At 41.9% G+C, this 21,021-nt stretch overlaps 1 protein-coding gene across 2 annotated transcripts in view; it reads left to right on the plus strand.

Moving 5' to 3' along the window:
• PLPPR4 (phospholipid phosphatase related 4) overlaps window positions 1–21,021 on the plus strand; it is a 153,678-nt gene that overhangs the window by 49,245 nt on the left and 83,412 nt on the right. For both annotated transcript variants that reach the window (XM_044302266.1, XM_044302267.1), the window contains exon 2: window positions 16,425–16,610. In XM_044302266.1, coding sequence (XP_044158201.1) covers window positions 16,425–16,610 — 186 coding nt within the window. The remainder of the gene's footprint in view (window positions 1–16,424; window positions 16,611–21,021) is intronic.

The raw sequence follows: 21,021 nt of genomic DNA on the forward strand, positions 1-21,021 counted from the left end.
AGTACCCATGGCAGTTTTATTCCATCTGTTAAGCGTGGATGGGCCAAAGAGGAGGAAGAGGATGAGGAGATTGAGAGTCATCCTCCTGATGAGGACAGTGAAGTCTTGTCTGTTGGGAGTTTGGCACACATGGCTGACTTTATGTTATGCTGCCATTCCCGTTACCCTCGCGTTATACGCATTTTGGCCAACACCGATTACTGGTTGTTCACCCTTCTCGACCCCGGCTATGAAGAGAACTTCTCATTTCTCATTCCTGTGGTAGAGAGGATGAGCAAAATGGTGCAATACCAGAAGGTCCTTGTGGAAAAATTGCTCCAAAAATTTCCAGCTGACAACACAGGCAGTAGAGGAGGGGAGATGAGGGGAACACTCAGCAGTTCCAACAGAGGCTGTGATGTTGTGATAGATCACTGTGACCTTTACCCTTTTTCTCCTGATGCATGATGGGGGAGGAGGAGCTGTACCAGGAAGTCAGACAGTGTGTGTGAGGGGAACTGGAAGCAGACACATGAGGCTGAGAAGGGATTGCATCTGATAAGGACAGAAGCTGTTGGAATAAGACTCCTCCATGTAAGAATGCCATAATGTTCTGAGTAATAAACCTTGCTCTGGTTAAGTAGTACATCGGCCTGTGTGCGTAACTTGTTGAGCAGATACTGGCAGCATTGCCAGCAGCACCTGAGAGACACAGAGTGTCCAGGGGACATAACAGTGGCGATGAGGATTGTGGATTTTAGCACACATGGCCTTCATAGGGTTTATTCAACCATTTGATCCTGCAGCTCCTGGGTGGAGTCATGGATCTCCTGGGTGGAGAGGCTGGAACAGTATATGGAAGCGAATAATGTGACTGTTGAAAAGAGAAGTGCAGTTTTTCTCACTGCATTGGGTCAAGCTGCATATGGAACCCTCAGAGACCTTGTTTCTCCAGACAAGCCAGCCTCTAAGTCCCTGCCTGAGTTAATTCAGACGCTACATACACACTACAACCCGAAGCCGTTGGAAATCGCGGAGCGGTTTAAATTCTACGGTAGAAGGCAGCAGGCCGGGGAGGATATAAAGACATATATCATTGCTTTACGTAAACTGGCTGCCACTTGTCAGTTTGCAGACTACCTACAGACGGCTCTCCGTGACATGTTCGTCATGGGACTCTGCGACCCAGCCATACAGAAACGTTTACTCACAGAACCCGACTTGACTCTGACGAAAGCCACTGACCTTGCTACGGTCATGGAGTTGGCAACACGGGACGCCACCCTACTGAAGGCACCACCTACAACTCCTGCAAGCCAGGGTGAGGAAATATTCCACACTGCTATCACTCAACGCTCGAGACGCCCGTCCCCTGCCACTCAGCTTAAACCTCGCCACCCTAATTCTTCTGTCTCTGGGACCCCGACTTGCTACCGTTGTGGTAACACTACTCACAGTGCGCCTGCTTGCAAGTTCGTTTGTTTTCGCTGTGGGAAGACTGGTCATATTGGGCGCGTTTGCCGCAGCTCTCGCTCCCCGAACACTACCACTAAAGATAGACGTAAACAGACATTCCGTGTGGATATGGACAATAACGGTTTTAGCTCTGATGAGGAGACATGTGTCCAGCATGTTGGACTGTTTCGAGTAGCTGGGAGTACTCCGGCGATTAAAGTGGATGTCACACTCAATGGCTGTCCTGTCTCCATGGATGTTGATACAGGGGCAGCTGTGTCTGTCATTTCATGGACTGATTTAAAGGCATCGGGTCTGTCCCTGCCGCTAAAACCTACAAAGCTCACGCTACAAACCTACAGCAAGGAACTACTACAGCCCTTGGGTTATGTAAAGCCCCTTGTTACATTAGGCAACCACAGTCAAAGTCTACGCCTTTATGTTGTAAGGAATGGAGGTCCTCCGCTGTATGGAAGGGACTGGATCAAAGCCCTGGGCATGCCTCCTTTTACCATTGGCCAATGTACATTGCTTTCTAAAGTAGACCATTGGGTGGAATCCCTGAAGTCACGTTTTAAAGAGGTTTTTGAGGACTCTTTGGGCACCGTAAAAGGAAAGATGGCCCACCTCCTCTTGAAGCCTGGTGCTACACCTCGTTTTTGTAAGGCAAGATCAGTACCTTTTGCCTTGCGGAAAAAAGTGGAAGCAGAGCTGGACCACCTATTGGCTGAAAAGATCATAACGAAAGTGGATAGAAGTGAATGGGCATCACCAATTGTGCCTGTCAAGAAAAAGAATGGAGACATTAGGATTTGTGGTGATTTCAGGGTAGCTCTGAACAACCAACTTCTTGTGGATCAATACCCATTGCCTCGACTTGAAGATTTATTTGGCTCACTGGCTGGGGGGCAAAAGTTTACAAAAATAGACTTAAAGCAAGCTTACCTGCAACTGCAAGTACACCCAGATTCACGCCATCTGTTGACCATTAACACTCATAAAGGATTATTCCAGTATAACCGCATGGTTTTTGGCATAGCCCCAGCTCCAGCCATCTGGCAGCGGATCATGGATGAGGTACTGGCAGGAATACCTTTCACCCAATGTCTACTGGATGACATGCTCATCACTGGTCCCACTGATGAAGAACACAGAAAGAATGTTGAAGCTGTGCTAGGGAGACTCCAAAAGTATGGTTTACGTGTCAATCTGTCAAAATGCGAATTTCTCAAGTCTCAACTGGAGTTTTGTGCCCACACGGTGGACCGTCATGGGTTACACACTACTGAAGAAAAGGTTAAAGCCCTTACCCATGCCCCTACCCCCCGGAATGTCACCCAGCTCAGGTCCTACCTTGGCCTCCTAAATTACTACCACCGTTTCTTGCCGAACCTAGCGCACCAGCTCTACCCATTACATCGCTTACTGGATGCAAGAGCTAAATGGATATGGACAGACAAATGTGAAGAAGCTTTTTGGCTTTCTAAAGAACTCATTCTGTCTTCTCGAGTTCTGGTCCACTATGATTTAAAGAAACCCGTCATCCTGGCTTGTGATGCCTCGCCTTATGGACTGGGTGCAGTGCTTTCCCATGTCATGCCGGATGGCACGGAGCGCCCCATTTCTTTTGCCTCCAGGTCTTTAACCTCAGCAGAACAAAACTACTCCCAGATTGACAAGGAAGCTTTGGCCATTGTATGGGCCACAAAAAAATTTCACGCGTACGTCTATGGTCGGGAGTTCACACTTATCACTGACCACAAACCTCTGTTGTCAATACTGAACCCTCAGAAAGGAATTTCTACAACAACCGCATCTCGCTTACAAAGGTACGCTTTATTTTTAGGAGCTTATGCTTATTCGATCAGATACCGCTCCCATGATACCCATGGCAATGCAGATGCATTTTCCAGATTGCCACTAAGAGATGACCACCCACTAAGAGAGGTACGTGTAGTGGAAGTACACAGGCCACAATCTTGCATGTCCACCTCCCTGATTGCCAGACATACAGCCACAGATCCTTTCCTGTCTCAGATATTCTCTTATGTTCAGACTGGATGGCCAGGGAGTGTTTCAGGTGACTTTCGTCCGTACTTTGCCAGAAAATGTGAGCTTGTGACTAATGCTGGTTGCCTACAATGGGGCAATAGAGTGATTGTACCCCAGTACTTGCAATCAACCATGCTAAGGATACTGCATGAAGGCCATCCTGGTGTGGTGCGCATGAAGCAGCGGGCCCGGAGCTATGTTTGGTGGCCACAAATGGATACAGCAATTGAAGATTATGTTGCTCAATGTCCTGGGTGCTGTCAAGCCCAGCGACCCCAAAAGAGAGGAACCCTGCAACCTTGGCCATGGCCAACAGAACCGTGGTCCAGACTCCATCTTGATTTTGCTGGCCCCATCCAGGGTAAAATGTATTTGATCGTGGTAGATGCACATTCAAAATGGCCGGAGGTTTTTCAAATGCCTTCTATTACCTCAGCTGCTACCATTCTAGTCTTAAGGAAGCTCTTTGCTCAATTTGGCTTGCCTACAGCCATAGTCTCCGACAATGGAACTCAATTTACATCGCATGAGTTTCAATCCTTCCTTAGTGGTTTGGGTGTCCAACACTACAAAACAGCTCCTTATCATCCAGCTTCAAATGGGCTGGCAGAACGATTTGTGCAGTCATTTAAGAAGCACTTACTGTCCACTCTGGACCAGGTTGGACTGTCAGAAGAGAAGCTGCTGGAATTCTTGATCATGTACCGTAACACGAAACACGCTACTACTGGGCTGTCACCGGCTTTTCTTATGTTTGGCAGGCATCTCCGCACCAAACTTGATTTAGTTTCTTCCGCAGGAGCAGTCACCAACACCTCCTCCGCCGGGCCGTCTGGGATTCCGTGCCGGTGATCTTGTATGGTCTCAGAATTACAGAGCTTTGCCTCCTTGGCTTCCTGGCGTTATTGATGGAACTCTTGGCAGAAGAATGTACCTTGTCCGCCTGGAGGAAGGCATTTGTGTTCGGCGACACCTTTCACAATTGAGGAAACGCATTTGCCGGCCACTAGTGACAAAACCGACCCTTCTTTCTGACCACCCACCAGAGTCTACTCTGAACTCTGCTGGTGACATATGGCATGGTGTCTGGCATGATCCCACAAGTTTACACCCAAACCCTGAACCGGTTGGTGACCATATTCCTGAGGAGCCCGGACATGTGCCTGAAGTTACAGAGACTGATTTGTCTGTGGGACGCCCACTGACATCTCCAGTACCTTTGACTGACTTTATTCCTCCCGGTGCTGTACCTCTGCGTAGGTCTACCCGTCAAAGACGTCAAACGCCTCGCTGGCAAAGTGCTGAAATCTTACGGGACACATTGGAGGTCAGGGAACAGAGACAAAGGGCTCATGAAGTGCTGCGGAAATCACAGAACTGAATTGGAGATACTACTTGCTGAACTGATCTCGCTTGCCTTGTTATGTTATGTGTTCAACATTTTGTTCTCTTGTTATGTTTTTTTTTTTTTTTTTGGGGGAGGAAAGGAGGTGTGATGTTGTGATAGATCACTGTGACCTTTACCCTTTTTCTCCTGATGCATGATGGGGGAGGAGGAGCTGTACCAGGAAGTCAGACAGTGTGTGTGAGGGGAACTGGAAGCAGACACATGAGGCTGAGAAGGGATTACATCTGATAAGGACAGAAGCTGTTGGAATAAGACTCCTCCATGTAAGAATGCCATAATGTTCTGAGTAATAAACCTTGCTCTGGTTAAGTAGTACATCGGCCTGTGTGCGTAACTTGTTGAACAGATACTGGCAGCATTGCCAGCAGCACCTGAGAGACACAGAGTGTCCAGGGGACATAACAGAGGCAAAGCAACTCTCTCCAAGGCCTGGGACAGTTTCATAACACCCCGCCAGCAACCTCACCCTGATGCGTGGCCTAGTGTCACAAGAAGAGAAAAGTTTTGGAAGATGGTATAGGAGTAAGTAGCAGACCTTGTCAGCATCCTCAATGATCCCTCTGTGCCTTACAACTATTGGGTGTCCAAGCTGGACACGTGGCACAAACTGGCGCTCTACGTCTTGGAGGTGCTGGCCTGCCCTGCAGCCAGCGTTTTGTCAAAGCGGGTATTTAGTGCTGCTGGGGGCATAATAACTGATAAGCACATCCGCCTGTTAACTGAAAATGCTGACAAGTTGACTCTTATCAAAATGAACAAGGCCTGGATTGCCCCTGACTTGTCTACTCCACCAGAGGAAACATATAAGGCACTTTAAATGTGTCTTTTATGGTGTATTGAATACATTTGTATTTCCTTGCACCCCTTCCTCCACAAAAAAGTGTATATGGTTCAGTCTTCCTTTTCTCGTCCTCCTCCTCCTCCATCATATCAACGTGCTTATAAGGCTGCCCTCGTTCCTAATGTTTTAGAGGGTCAGCTCAGCAGCAGGCCCTCAACCATAATTTTTTTGATGGTCAGCTAAGCAGCAGGCCCTCGCCCCTAAATTTTTTCCATGGTCAGATCAGCAGCAGGCACTCGCCCATAATGTTTTAGAGAATCATCTCAGCAGCAGACCCTCAATCATAATTTTTTCAATGGTCAGCTCAGCAGCAGGGCCTCACCCATAATTTTTTCCATGGTCAGATCAGCAGCAGGCACTCGCCCCCAAATGTTTTAGAGAGTCAGCTTGGCAGCAGACCCTCACCCCTGTTTTAGATGGCCAGCTCAGCAGCAGGCCTTAGCCCATAATGTTTTAGATGGTCAGCTTGGCAGCAGGCCCTCGCCCATAATGTTTTAGATGGTCAACTCGGCAGCAGGTCCTCACCCCTAATGTTTTAGATGGTCAGCTCAACAGCAGGCCCTCGCCCATAGTGTTTTAGATGGTCAGCTCAGCAGCAGGCACTCGCCATTAATGTTTTAGAGAGTCAGCTCGGCAGAAGACCATCACCACTAATGTTTTAGATGGTCAGCTGGGCAGCAGGCCCTCGCCAATAATGTTTTAGATGTTATCTCGGCAGCAGGCCCTCGCCCCTAATGTTTTAGATGGTCAGCTCGGCAGCAGGCCCTCGCCCATAATGTTTAGATGGTCAGCTTGGCAGCAGGCCTTCACCCATAATGTTTTAGATGGTCAGCTTGGCAGAAGGCCCTCGTCCATAATGTTTTAGATGGTCAGCTCGGCATCAGGTCCTCACCCATAATGTTTTAGATGGTCAGCTAAGCTGCAGGCCCTCGCCCATAATGTTTTAGATAGTCAGTTCAGCAGCAGGCCCTCGCCCATAATGTTTTAGATGGTCAGATCAGCAGCAGGCACTCGCCATTAATGTTCTAGAGGGTCAGCTCGGCAGCAGACCGTCACACCTAATGTTTTAGATGGTCAGCTCAGCAGCAGGCCCTCATCCATAATGTTTTAGATGTCAGCTCGGCAGCAGGCCCTCGCCCCTAATGTTTTAGATGGTCAGCTTGGCAGCAGGCCCTCGCCCATAATGTTTTAGATGGTCAGCTGGGCAGCAGGCCCTTGCCCATAATGTTTTAGATGGCCAGCTCGGCAGCAGGCCCTTGCTCCTAATGTTTTAGATGGTCAGCTCGACAGCAGGCCCTCGCCCATAATGTTTTAGATGGTCAGCTCAGCAGCAGGCCCACGCCCATAATTTTTTCCATGGTCAGATCAGCAGCAGGCCCTCGCCCTTAATGTTTTAGATGGTCAGCTCAGCAGCAGGTCCTCACCCCTAATGCTTTAGATGGTCAGCTCAGCAGCAGGCCCTCGCCCATAATGTTTTAGATGGTCAGATCAGCAGCAGACCCTCACCCCTAATGTTTTAGATGGTCAGTCCAGCAGCAGACCCTCAACCCTAATGTTTTAGATGGTCAGCAGAAGACCCTCACCCCTAATGTTTTAGATGGTAGGATCAGCAGCAGACCCTCGACCCTAATGTTTTAGAGGGTCACCAGCAGGCCTTTGCTCCTAATGTTTTTGAGGGTCAACAGCAGGCCATCAATCATAATTTTTCAAGGGTGTGTATGATTCCCTCCTTTATGTGTAAGAAAGGGTGTATTAGAGGGCTGGTTCCTTGTAATTTTTGGCAGCCCTTTCACTTGCATAGGCTTTATGAGTGTAGGAGTCCCACTACCAACAATTGTACCACAATGTGAATGAGGCCCTCCTTTATGTAATATGCAGGTTGTATCGGAGTGCCTCTTCCTTGTAATTTTTGGCAGCACTTGCACTTCATATACAAGTAAATATAAAGGAAAGAATGTTTCCTAACAATGTTTCCTCTAAAATCAATTTTATCTTCGGTTTGGTGCGTATTATTGTCAGTCTGTAAAAGTGGCGTACTACTCGGAGAACATCGTTCCCAGCTGCAACCGTGGAGTCCAAGATGTATCCAAACATCTTCCCCATGCTGTTCCCAAAGCATTTCAGTGGTGTTTCCATCCATTTCTGACCTTTTCATGTGAACCAGACACTCTCCCCTCTTTAGAGCAGGGGTTGCCTGGTTTAATGCTCGGGTTCTCCCATTGACTTCCATTGTGCTCGGGAGCATCCTGAGGTGTTCTACTCGAGCACCCAAGCACTTTGGTGCTAGATCAACACTAAATATGACATCAGTGACCTGACAAACATTTCTGATGTTAAAGCAGTTGCCTAGACATAAATCCACTTGTGATTCCACATCAGCTCATCCATCATAAATTATGTTGTCGCATCAACCTAACTGACAAAACGCTACTTGTGATGTCACAATAAGCTACCTGACTGAAAAGGTTGTGATGTCATATTAGCTTACCTGACAAAAACTTACTTATGACATCATAAAAGCTCAAGCAACAAGCACACAGTTGTATTGTCATAGTAATTTATATTATTACAACCTACTTGTGATGTAAAATAACCTACCTGGCTCAAACAGTTGTGATGTCATCGTAGCTTACTTGAATGAAACTCATGTGTGATGTCATAAAAGCTCAAATGACAGAAACACAGTTGTGTTGTTATAGTAGCTTACTAGAATCCACTTGTGAAGTCACAGCAGTTCAATAGACACGTAAATGTACGATGTCACCAGAGGACAGGAAGAGTGTTAGGCTGAGTAAGCAAGCAGAAGCCCCAGGTGTTTTTAAGTGGGGATGGATTTTTTTTTATATTATCAGAACCACAGATCAACATTTTCCATGTGTGGTTGAACAGATGGTAAAGAACAGAACACCATAAACAGCATTTTCCATCTGTTTTCTTTTTTCCAATTCAACTGGTGTGGAAAGATGCAGCGGTAGACAGGATTTTTATATTGATGACCTATCTTCAGGGGAGGCCATCAATATCTGATTGGTGGAGATATGATACCCCTCCAACCCCACTAGTCAGTTGTTCTTGAGTAGCACTGGCTCTGCAATTGCACAGGTCTATCCACGGTGTAGTGGATTGAGATGGCTACTGCAGTGCTTCTGTTATTCACTTTAATGGGGGCAGCCCTGCAGAAACCAGCTCCATCCACTACACTGTGGACCGAGCTGTATAGTTCTGACTCCTATTTCCAGCACCGGAGCCACCGAGACCCCCACTGATCAGATATAAACCCTGGATAGGCCATCAATCTAAAAATTCTGGAAAACTTTTTTAAATATATGATTGTCCACCCAACAACTACCAAGCTGAGCTTCAACTACACCAACAGAACCTTCCTCACTGCAGGATTTTACAGCAGGCTGGCTTCACAGGTTAGCTGTGACATGACTCATTGACCCACAAGAAAGAAGCAGGGAGGAATCATGTTTTCAGATGTAAAAAAATGACGAATATTCGATATAGCGAATATATAGCACTATATTCGTAATATACGCGAAATAGCGAAGTTGCTATATTCGCGATTAATATTCGCTATTCGAATATTCCCGCTCAACACTATGATGCGCACAAGGTTAAATTTTTTTGTTTGCAATGAGTGAAACCATATATGTTCTCCTGTAGTCTCAATAAATATACCTTTAAAAGTAAAACAATAAAACCATCTATATAAAAAAGTATTATTAGTGATCTGTACATAAATAAATATTGAGAACTCTGTGATCATGACCAGTGATTTCTCCTGCCCCATGTGAAGTCATTATCCTGCCAAAGATTTCCATAGTTCTAAAGGAAAACTGTCATCCATTTCATGCATGGGCAGTATGGAACCCCAACAGGTCCCCTCATTACAGACAGCTATGTTTAAGGCCTCGTTCACACTTCAGTGTTTGGTCAGTGATTTCCATCAGTGATTTGTGAGCCAAAACCAGAAGTAAAGCCTCCACAGATATGAGGTAGAAGGGAAAGATCTGCTCCTGTTCTGTGTTTAGAGCCGCACCTGGTTTTGGCTCACAAATCACTGATGGAAATCACTGACTAAACACTGAAGTGTGAACGAGGCCTAACTCTGAAAAACTGTGGTATTTCAAAGAAAGCATAGTTTCAAAAATGAGCTTGACACAGGGACATGGTTCTGTGAATTGGGAGAAGAGTCTGTGCCGCTTCTCCCTGCCCTGCTCAGTTTGATTGATAGGTCTTTACTTATTTTGTATATGGGCCTCTCTTTTCTAAATATAATACCAGTCAAAAGTTTGGACATAACAGTTTATTTCATGGTTTTGCTTTTTTTGTTTTTTTTTCTACATTGCAAATTAATATTGAAGACATGACGATGAAGGAACACATATGGAATTAATTAGTAAACCAAAAAGTGGTAAATATACCACAACATATTTTACATTTTAGATTCTTCACAGTTGCCCCCTTGGTTTCCCAACAGTCTTGAATGAGTTACCATAGCTGCTGAGCACATGTTGGCTGCTTTATCTTGACTCTTTGGGCCAGCTCATCCCAAACCATCTCAATTGGATTAAAGTTGAGTAATTGTTGAGGCCATGTTATCAGAGGCAGCTCTCCGTTACTTAATTCTTGGTCAAATAGACCTTACATAGCACAGAGGTGTGTTTGGGGTCATTATCCTGATGAAAACCAAATTATGGTCCCATTGAATGCAAACCAGATGCAATGGAATGTCACTGTAGTAGCCATATTGTTTAAATGTGCCATAATTGTTGACTAAATCACCAACATGTAACCTGGAAAGCACCCCCACTCTATCACACCTCCTCCTTCATGCTTCACAGTGTGAACCACACATCTAGAAAACACTTTTTGAATCTCCTGTTCTGCATCTCACAAGGACATGGAGGTTGGAAAGAAAAATCTAAAATTTTGACTCATCAGAGATCAAGCCTAAGAACAGATGTCTACTGGTAATGTCAATTCCTTGTGTTTCTTGTCCAAGCCATTATTTTCTTCCTCTTGTTTATTAATAGTGGCTTCTCTGCAGCAATTTGTCCATAAAGGCCTGAAATTTCCTAAAATTAATTTTGTGTCAATTTGTCCAAATCGACCACAAGATTTGATTTGGGTACAAATCGATTTGAACCAAAGTTAAACTTTCGAATAAAAAGTACTTTGAATCCCTGGAAAACTAACTTTCTTCTTCTCAGTATTGTTGTAACTGTACTCACCCAGAGAATGAAGGGCATGGGTCAGTTTCACCGCATAGGAAATAGTGATGAGCGGCAGGTGCCATATTCGATTTCGACGAAATTCGCGAATATTCGATAGAATATTCGTTTTATATTCGTCGAAATCGAATATTCGTCATTATGCTAGTTATCGCGAATAATATGCGATTTAAAAAATCGCATATGCGATTTTTTTAAATTTTTTTTTTTTTTTTTTTTTTTAAACTTAAAGGCTACTCTCCTATTGAAATCGCAAATGCGATTAATATAACACGAAATAATCGCATTTGCGATTTCAACGTAATTCTCAAATCCGACAGTACATTCTAGTATATGGAGACGTTACCATGGTGATGGGGACGCTCCATGAGCATGGCATATAGCAGGGATCAGCAACCTTCGGCACTCCAGCTGTGGTGCAACTACAACTCCCAGCATGCACACCTCCATGGCTGTTCTCAGGACTCCCAAAGAAGTGAATGGAGCATGCTGGGAGTCGTAGTTTGACAACAGCTGGAGTGCCGGAGGTTGCTGATCCCTGGAATATAGCATTACTAAGTAAAAATCTTCGTTTTGTGGAATATAACGAATATATTCGTATATTCGTTTTGTGGAATATAACGAATATATTCGTCATATTCGCTAATTCTACCATTGAAGCCAACCATAGTAAAAAAATAAAATAAAAAATAAAAATAAAAAATAAAAATCGCAAATGCGATTATTTCGTGTTATATTAATCGCATTTGCGATTTTTTTTTTTTTTTTTTTTTTTTTTTTACTATGGTTGGCTTCAATGGTAGAATTAGCGAATATGACGAATATATTCGTTATATTCCACAAAACGAATATACGAATATATTCGTTATATTCCACAAAACGAAGATAACGAAGTATTCTGCATCTCAGTTATATCTACCTATTCATCAACTTCGCTAATTCTAGCAATCATATAGGAAAGTTTACTATAGAGACAGATAAGTATAATTCGCTATGCGATTATATTACTTTGCTTTTTTATATAAATAGATTATAATAATTATCAGGTATTATAATTATTCTATTTATATAAAAAAAAAGCAGTCATATAATCGCATAGCGAATTATACTTAGCTGTCTCTATAGTAAACTGTCCTATATGATTGCTAGAATTAGCGAAGTTGATGAATAGGTAGATATAACTGAGATGCAGAATACTTCGTTATCTTCGTTTTGTGGAATATAACGAATACATTCGTATATTCGTTTTGTGGAATATAACGAATATATTCGTCATATTCGCTAATTCTACCATTGAAGCCAACCATAGTAAAAAAAAAAAAAAAAAAAAAATCGCAAATGCGATTAATATAACACAAAATAATCGCATTTGCGATTTTAACTTAGTAATGCTATATTCCATGCTCATGGGAACGTATCCATATACTAGAATGTACTGTCGGATTTGAGAATTACGTTGAAATCGCAAATGCGATTATTTCGTGTTATATTAATCGCAATTGCGATTTCAACGTAATTCTCAAATCCGACAGTACATTCTAGTATATGGAGACGTTCCCATGGAGATGGGGACGCTCCATGAGCACGGAAGGCGGCAGAAGCGGCAACGGGCACTGACTGGAGCAGCCAGGAAGCCAGGAATCCAAAGGACAGGTAAGAACAACTTTAGGGAAGTGGGAAAGGAAAAAATATAACAATTAAAAAAAAAAAAAAAACGAATATTCGAAATAGCGAATTTATAGCACTATATTCGAAATATTCGCGAATTAGCGAAGTGCCGATATTCGCGAAAAAAATTCGCGATTCGAATATTCGCGCTCAACACTAATAGGAAACACTGTAAAAAAAAAAACACATAAAACAGTGGCAGAATAGTTTTGTTTTTTTCCAATTCCAACCCATTTGGAAATTTGTATCAATTTCCCACTACATTGTATCAAACAGTAAATGGTGCTATTAGAAAGTACAACTTGGACCACAAAAGAAAAACCCTCTTATGGCCATGTGAACGAAAAAAAAAAAAAAAGTTATGGTTCTCAAAAAGAGGGAAGTAAAAAATGGAAATACAAAAACAAATATTGCCATGTCTCCAAAGGGTTAAGAATCAAAAATAGGTAACATTCTGATTTGTTTAACTTTTGGTTGCTACTTAGAAATAAAAACATGAAATAAAAAGGTACATCCAAATGTTTGATAATGTAGAAACGGTACATTAGTCAAATAATGGAGAAAAATACTGGCGATCCCTTTAAGCTTGATTTGTTATCACAGACAATACGGATATTTATGACATAGCTGAAAGGTATGCTGTATTTGCAAATGTATACATCATTTCTTTCAGCAAAGCTGTGGGCTATAGGACAAATAGCTTGAAAAAATATATATTTTCATGGCATTTTATTTTCAGAGCATGATGTGATGTTACTGAACTACTTCTGTTTCTAGTTCTTTCCTACACAATGTCAGTTTCATCATTATGGCAGAAGACATTTATAAAATAATTCTACTGCCATAACCTACAATGTTATAAAGGCTTTAGACATCTCCAACCCCTAATTGTCAAATAGTGGCCAATATTTCATTTAGAACCTGGTTTCATCAAGGGTCTGTTATATGTTGATGTTATTTCTAGCGTACAGTACTTTTGATTATTTTGTAAACCTGCACAACATATTCCGTAAATATTGCTTTATAATTGCTAATATTTTCTTTCTGCGATGCAGCTAATAGCATTCATAATTAAACTTTAATTGTTTCATGAAAATGTTTTCTCTTTACAACCGTTGATCTCGTTTTATAGAAAAATGTTATGTGTACAAATGTGTTATTACTACAAAAAGATTAATAAGATTTTATGAAAGGAGTTTTCGTAGGAATGCAATATTGATGACCTACTCTAAGAACAGGGCATCCATATCTGTTTGAAGTGGCTGGAGTGCTGGAGTGCTCCGGTTAGCGCTGCAGCCTCTTCCTAGGCAAGTGACATCACGCTCATTTGTCATATGGTCTATGTGCAGCTCAGTCCCATTTAAGTGAATAGTCTTGGAATGCAATATAAAGCACAGCCATTATCCAATGGACAGCATTGCCCTTTGCATGCTGTGAGGAGGCCACGGCACTCGTCCAAGCACTGCAGACCCTTTAAGCAGCTGATCGGCGCTGGTGCTGGGAGTCAAATCTCTACTGATCTGTTACTGATTACTTATTCTGAAAATAGGCAATCAATATTGTATTCTTGGAAACCCCCTTTAAATTTGAGGAGTACAAAACTATATTGCACAAGTGTATGGAAAGTAGGTTAAAAGAGTTGTCCAGTTTTTTTTTTTTTTTTTAACCACTTAAGGACTCATGACGTAGCTGTACGTCATGGGTCCGATCCCTAAACATGGCGCCCGCTCTCGCTTGCAGCGGGCGCCTTGGCCGCATGGACTCTGCTATTTTAAATAGCAGAGACCCGTGGCACATGTATGCGATCAGCCAAAAGGCTGATCGCATACATCTTACCTTTCAGATGCTGTGGTCAAATGTGACCACGGCATCTGTGCAGACCGGAATCAGAAGTCACAGTAACAGAGTTCCCCGGCTGAGATCGGGGGACCTGTTACCTCGATCTAATTGACCGAAGCCCCATGCCGGCTTCAGAGTCAATTAGATGTATATATCAATACAAGCCACTAGGTGGCAGCCTTGTATTGATATAGTGCAATTAAAGTCTTCAATTATGGCTATTTAGCCATCACTGAATACTATGGGCAATCGAATGATTGCCAGTTATTGTCACCCAAGGTGATTTAAAAAAAAGGGGGGGGGGGGAGGAAAAGAAAATTGAAACAAATATTTAAAAAAAAGTTCAAATAACCCCACTTTCCTTAAAATAAAAAATAAACATCATGGGCGTGCGAAAATTCCCATACTATTAAAATATAACAATATTAATGGCATACGGCAAATGGCGTAGCGGGAAAAAAAATATAAAAACAGCCAATTTGTCTTTTTTTGTCACTTCAACTACCCAATCATTTTTTTATAAAAAGTGATCAAAAAGTCGCACAAACTTAAAATTGGTATCACTGAAAATAACAGATCATCCCACCCAAAAATGTGCCCTCACACAGCCCCATAAAGTTATAGGGGTCAGAATATGGTTATGAAAAAAAAAATCCTCAAAGGTTTTATTTTTGTTTTCAGTATTAAAACGCAACAAAAATTATTCAAGTGTGGTATCGTTGGAACCGTACTGACCTGGAGAATCAACATATCAGGTGAATTTTACCACATAGTGTACAGTGTAAAAAATAAAAATAAAAACCTTTATCAGAATTGCGTTTTTTCCCCAATTCTACCCCTTTTGGATTTTTTTTCCCGCTCCCTACTACATGAAATGCAACTGGGAATGGTGCCATTAGAAATTACAACTTGTCCCGCAAAAAATAAGCCCTCATAAGGCTATGTGAATGAAAAATAAAAGAGTTAGGACTATAGGAAAACGCAAAAATGGAAAATCCCAGGGTCATGAAGGGGTTAATCTGCCCTCTACCCAGCAGGAGCCATTCTTCTCCACTGAACTGCTCTCTAGTAAATTCCTTTATGGACAGGGTCACCTGCACCACTGAAGCCAATGACTGACCTCAGCAGTGACATGTGTCCAAGCAGCATGTAACCTTCAGTGGTAGTGAAGTGCCACTTAAGGACACTTCACCACTTAGGCCAGTCATTAGCTGCAAAGGCACAGGAGACCCCACCTGTGCAGAAAGTTGACAACCAGGGACAGGAAGTCCAATGAAGAGAGCAAGGGAAACAGAACTGAGCGTCAGGGACCAGTATAGATCTTTCTTCAAAAACTGGACAATCCATTTAAGGCCCTGTGCCTGGATCTCACTGGCCCATCATTCCAGAAAAAACTCCATCAAGCTAATAATTTGTTGCTAGGGTTTTATAATCAGGTAATTTACATATAACTTATTTGACTTTTTTGATGATTTGTCCCATGTGTGCGGTGATTATAAAAGTTATCATTGATGAGCACATGATCTGTACAGATGGGGGGTGAGTCTTCAGGCCCATTACCTCTGAAGGTCTTAGGGACTCTAGACTGACACCATTTTGTGAACATTTTTAGACATGTCCAGTATCTGCTGCTGGCGTTGTCGGACTATATTACTGGCGTGGGGTAGATGATATTTAATAAGCGAAAGCTTTCCTCTAAGGGGTCATAAGTCTCGAAGAAGAGTAAATGGTTCCCAAGGAAAGCAGATAGCTACCAGCAACTAATACATACTACGCAAGACTTCGCAGAGCAGCAGACATCTAACTTACATTTTTAACACACTGTCTGTTTTAAATATGCAATCTATATTTAATATGCATGATTGTGCAGTGCTAAGCGCTTTGTTTTCTGTACATAGTACGTATATTGACTTAATTTTCTCTTTTTTATTTTTTACTATAGCTGCCTATTCTGGCCTCATCTGTGGTGAGCCTCTACTTCTTGGAGTTGACAGATGTCTTCAAGCCAGTTCATTCAGGCTTTAGCTGCTATGACAGAAGCCTTAGTATGCCCTACATTGAACCTACTCAAGAATCTATCCCGTTCCTCATGTTGCTTTGCTTGGCATTTGCAGGACCTGCGGCAACAGTAAGTATATGCAGGTTTTGTTTGTGATCTATAGCTCTTGACTGGAAAATAAAAGTCTTACATATATTATAGCACAGCGACAAAAGGGATAAATGAGATGACATCATCCCAATGAAGATTGTGAAGAGATACAATCAATGCAGAGTAGATTTTACACCCACGTATTTTTAAGAATATTACTGCTAAGTACATGTAGTTCAGTCCCGTGCCTTTATACGGCAAAGAGTCAGGAATAATCTAACAGTGCACATCAAGAAGGCAGAATAAGCTGACACTCAAATAAAATGTTTTATAAGGTTAATGGAATGTGTTTCTTATGGGTTTGCATCAGACAATAGAGAGCTATAGCACTGATACATATAGTGGAGGGAAAGTACGGTAGCTTGAAACAAGAAGAGATAAGCATTTGAGACTGCTCAACACCCCACAATTGTAGATGAAATACTTCAGTCACTACAGTTCAGAAACCATCTCCGAACAAGGGAACATTTGTGAATCTTCTCAAAAGTAGGCAGCCTACCAGAGTTACTCTATATATCAGCAACAATGCAAGCAGAACGTAAAATATTTCAGAAAAAAAAGAACTGGAGTAAAATCATGGGAGTAGTAACAGACATAAGTTCTACCTAACTGATGGGACACTGCAAAACTGATGGGACACAAGTAACCTGTCCAGTAAAGTGTGCACCCACTGCCAGATTTGGCGCAAGCTACCAAGTTCATCAAGAGTTGATGGGCTTTCCCTGAAACACCTCTATCATTACAGGTCCCTGCCTACAGCAGAATAGCCACCCTAATCTCACAACTCAATAACCCTGAAAGGTCTCTACAGGTAGAATAGAATACACAGTTCTGATCAAAAGTTTAAGACCACTTGAAAAATGGTAAAAAATCATATTTTACATTGTTGGATCTTAACAAGGTTCCAAGTAGAGCTTCAACATGCAACAAGAAGAAATAAGAGTGAGACAAAATATTTTTTGAGCATTCAATTAATAAAAAAATAACGATTAAATGGAAACAGGCTGTTTTTTAGGTGATCAAAATTTTAGGACCACATGCCTTTAAAAGGTCAAATCTGTGCAAAGATGTGGATTCATTGTCATTTTCTGTCAGGTAGTCACACATTGTGATGGCAAAGGCAAAAAAAACTCTCCCTTTTTTAAACGTGGTCGGGTTGTTCAACTGCATAAGCAGGGTCTCTCACAGCGCACCATCGTTGCTGAGGTGGGACGCAGTAAGACAGTCATTTGGAATTTCTTAAATGATCCTGAGGGTTATGGAACAAAAAAGTCAAGTGGAAGACCCCCAAAATTTTTTATCAGCACTAAGCCGGAGGATCCAATTGGCTGTCCGTCAAGACACTGGATGATCCTCGACCCAAATTAAGGCCCTTACTGGTGCTGACTGCAGCCCCATAACCATCAGACGGCATCTGAGACTGAAGGGCTTCAAAAACAAAGACCTTGTCTCCTTGAACGCCACAGAACTGCTCGTTTGGACTTTGCAAGAGAGCACTAAACATGGGACATTCAAAGGTGGAAGTAAGTTTTATTCTCTGATAAGAAAAAATATAACCTTTATGGTCCTGATGGTTTCCAACGTTACTGGCATGACAAGCAGATCCCACCTGAGATGTTTTCTATGCGCCAGAGTGGAGGGGGCGCCATAATGGTCTAGGGTGCTTTTTCCTTCAGTAAAACGATGGAGCTTCAGGAAGTGCAGGGGTGTAAAATGGCCGCTGGCTATGTCCAGATGTTGCAGAGAGCATTCCTCATGACTGAGGGCCCTCGTCTGTGTGGTAATAACTGGGTTTTTCAACAGGACAACGCTACAGTACACAATGCCCGAAGGACAAGGGACTTCTTCCAGCAGAATAACATCACTCTTTCGGCCCATCCTGCGCGTTCCACTGATCTAAATCTAATTGAGAACCTTTGGGGATGGATGGCAAGGGAAGTTTGCAAAAATATACAACAGTTCCAGGCAGTAGATGGCCTTTGTGTGGCCGTCTTCACCACTTGGAGAAATGTTCCCACTCACCTCATGGAAACGCTTGCATCAAGCATGCCGAAACTAATTTTTGAAGTGATAAACAATAACGAGTAATGAGCTACTCATTACTGAGTTCATATTTGGAAGTTGGATTTCTGTTTTGGGGGGGTTAGTTTTTTTTTGGAGGTGTGGTCCTAAACTTTTGATCAGCTGAAAAACAGCCTGTTTCAGTTTATTCGTTGTTTTCATTAAATCGAATGCTCAAAAATTTTTTTGTCTCAATCCCATTTCTTCTTGTTCCATGTTGAAGCTCTACTTGGAACCTTGTTAAGATCCAGCCATGCTAAATATGATTTTTTGCCATTTTTCAAGTGGTCTTAAACTTTTGATCAGGACTGTATCTTGTGTTCAGCAGGTAGCCAACAGGTGCTCAGCACCTATGGGAACTCCTTCAAGACTGTTGGGAAACTATTCCAGGTGGCTACCTCGTGAAGCTGACTAAGAGAATGCCAAGAATGTGCAAAGCAGTCATCAAAGCAAAAGGGGGTGACTGTGAGGAATCTAAAACATAGTCTGGTATATTTAGCACTTTCTTTAGCACTTAATTATGTATTCCTTCATCATCATGTCTTCAATATTAATCTACAATGTAGATTACTCTTTGTATTTCCACCCTTAGATCAGTGGCCCAACAGCGTTTAACCCCTTAAAATTACCAGTTACTTATTCAAAATGCTGAAAATGTATATAGTTGGCAAGGTTGGCACCTGTTTTCCTGCAAATCCACAGTTTGGGCCAGTCTGGATACAGTTGGGTATTATGGAGGGGCCCTTACTCTATATATTTACACCCTTAGATTAGTGGCCCAACAGCGTTTAACCCCTTATATTCCTCAGTTACTTATTCAAAATGCTCAAAATGTATATAGTTGCCAAGGTTGACACCTGTTTTCTTGCCAATCCACAGTTTGGGTCAGGCTGGGTACAGTTGGGTATTAGGGAGGGGTCCTTACTCTTTATATTTCCACCCTTAGATCAGTGGTCCAACGGCGCTTAACCCCTTAAATTCCTCAGTTACTTATTCAAAATGCATATTTTTTCATCCATTTTTCACTATCTTTTTTTTAGTAAAAACACAAATAATATAGATTTTTTTTATTAATCTGATTGTTCACAAATAATATTTAACATTTATGTAGAAAAAAACAGATTTACTGCAGAGGAATAAGAGAAAAAAAGGTTTATTTGTCATAGTAATGTATAAGAAACTGGACGAATAAGAAACCAACTTCAGCCTCGTAAAATGTTCATGACATAAATATAAATAAAGACAAATAAAGACATTGATATTGTATGGTGGTGTTATGGATAGGCTTTGCTGGCTTAGGACCTAGATATTTTTGAATTCTACTTTGTATTACAGTGTTCTTGTAACAATGGCCAACTGGAGATGGGGCAGTTACAAACAAAAATCCCCTTAGGTATAATATTCAATACTCATAATACATATTGTTTTAACATTTTTCATATATTCGACTGTAAAAATATTATAATGATCTAATAAATAGAATATTTGATTCAAACAAATCTAAAAATATATATTTTTAATATATTATTGACATTAAAAGTAAAGGATTATGTGGTCAAATATCTCTATATCTGACCAACATCTCAAGACCTTACATTCAGATTTCGAACATCTTTACCTTTACCTTTCACCTTTACCTTTTTACAGTCTTTGATTGCTGATATTGATCAGAAGTCAGAACCCGGGTGTCTAGTACCCATTTACAGCAGAGAGTTGGCCACTATAGCTTAGTCACTTTGTAATGAGCTCAATCAGAGCAGGTCAGAGGGGTAGTGGTAATTTATTGTGAGGCACTGCCCTCAGAGCACTTGTGGCAGAAGAATTTACTGCTCTTTTGCACATTGATGTTGCTAATCAAAGCTAAGACAAAAGTATGCTCAGCCAGCTGCCCAAGAGTGCTGTCAGCAGTTTTGCAGGATCAAAACTGCTGACAGTTTCCCTTTAAAGCTAGACCCACGCAATGTGTAGCTGCCAAAACCATGCAGATCTGCGTGTTTCTAAAATTGTGTGTAGCTAAAAACAGATTGAATGTTAACCCTTTTATGACCTGGGGTGTTGGGACTTAATGACAAGAGGAAAAATTCACCTTTTTGAATGCTGGATTCTAAAGGTGTTTTTTTTTTGTTTCCTTTCCTGTTTTTTTTTTTTTTTTTCTTGCAGAACACAAGGAGCTTTCCTATTATATAAAATCAGAGCAGATATCAATTCAGGTCTTATTGAGGGAAAATGAAACCTGAAAAAATATAACTTTTTCTCTTTTTCATGCTATGCTTTGTGTAATGAATAAAATGTACACCTAAAACGAACCTTGTGTAACGTACAAGGTCAC

Source organism: Bufo gargarizans, chromosome 7 (genome assembly GCF_014858855.1).
Source record: "Bufo gargarizans isolate SCDJY-AF-19 chromosome 7, ASM1485885v1, whole genome shotgun sequence".
NCBI classification, from domain to species: Eukaryota; Metazoa; Chordata; class Amphibia; order Anura; family Bufonidae; genus Bufo; species Bufo gargarizans.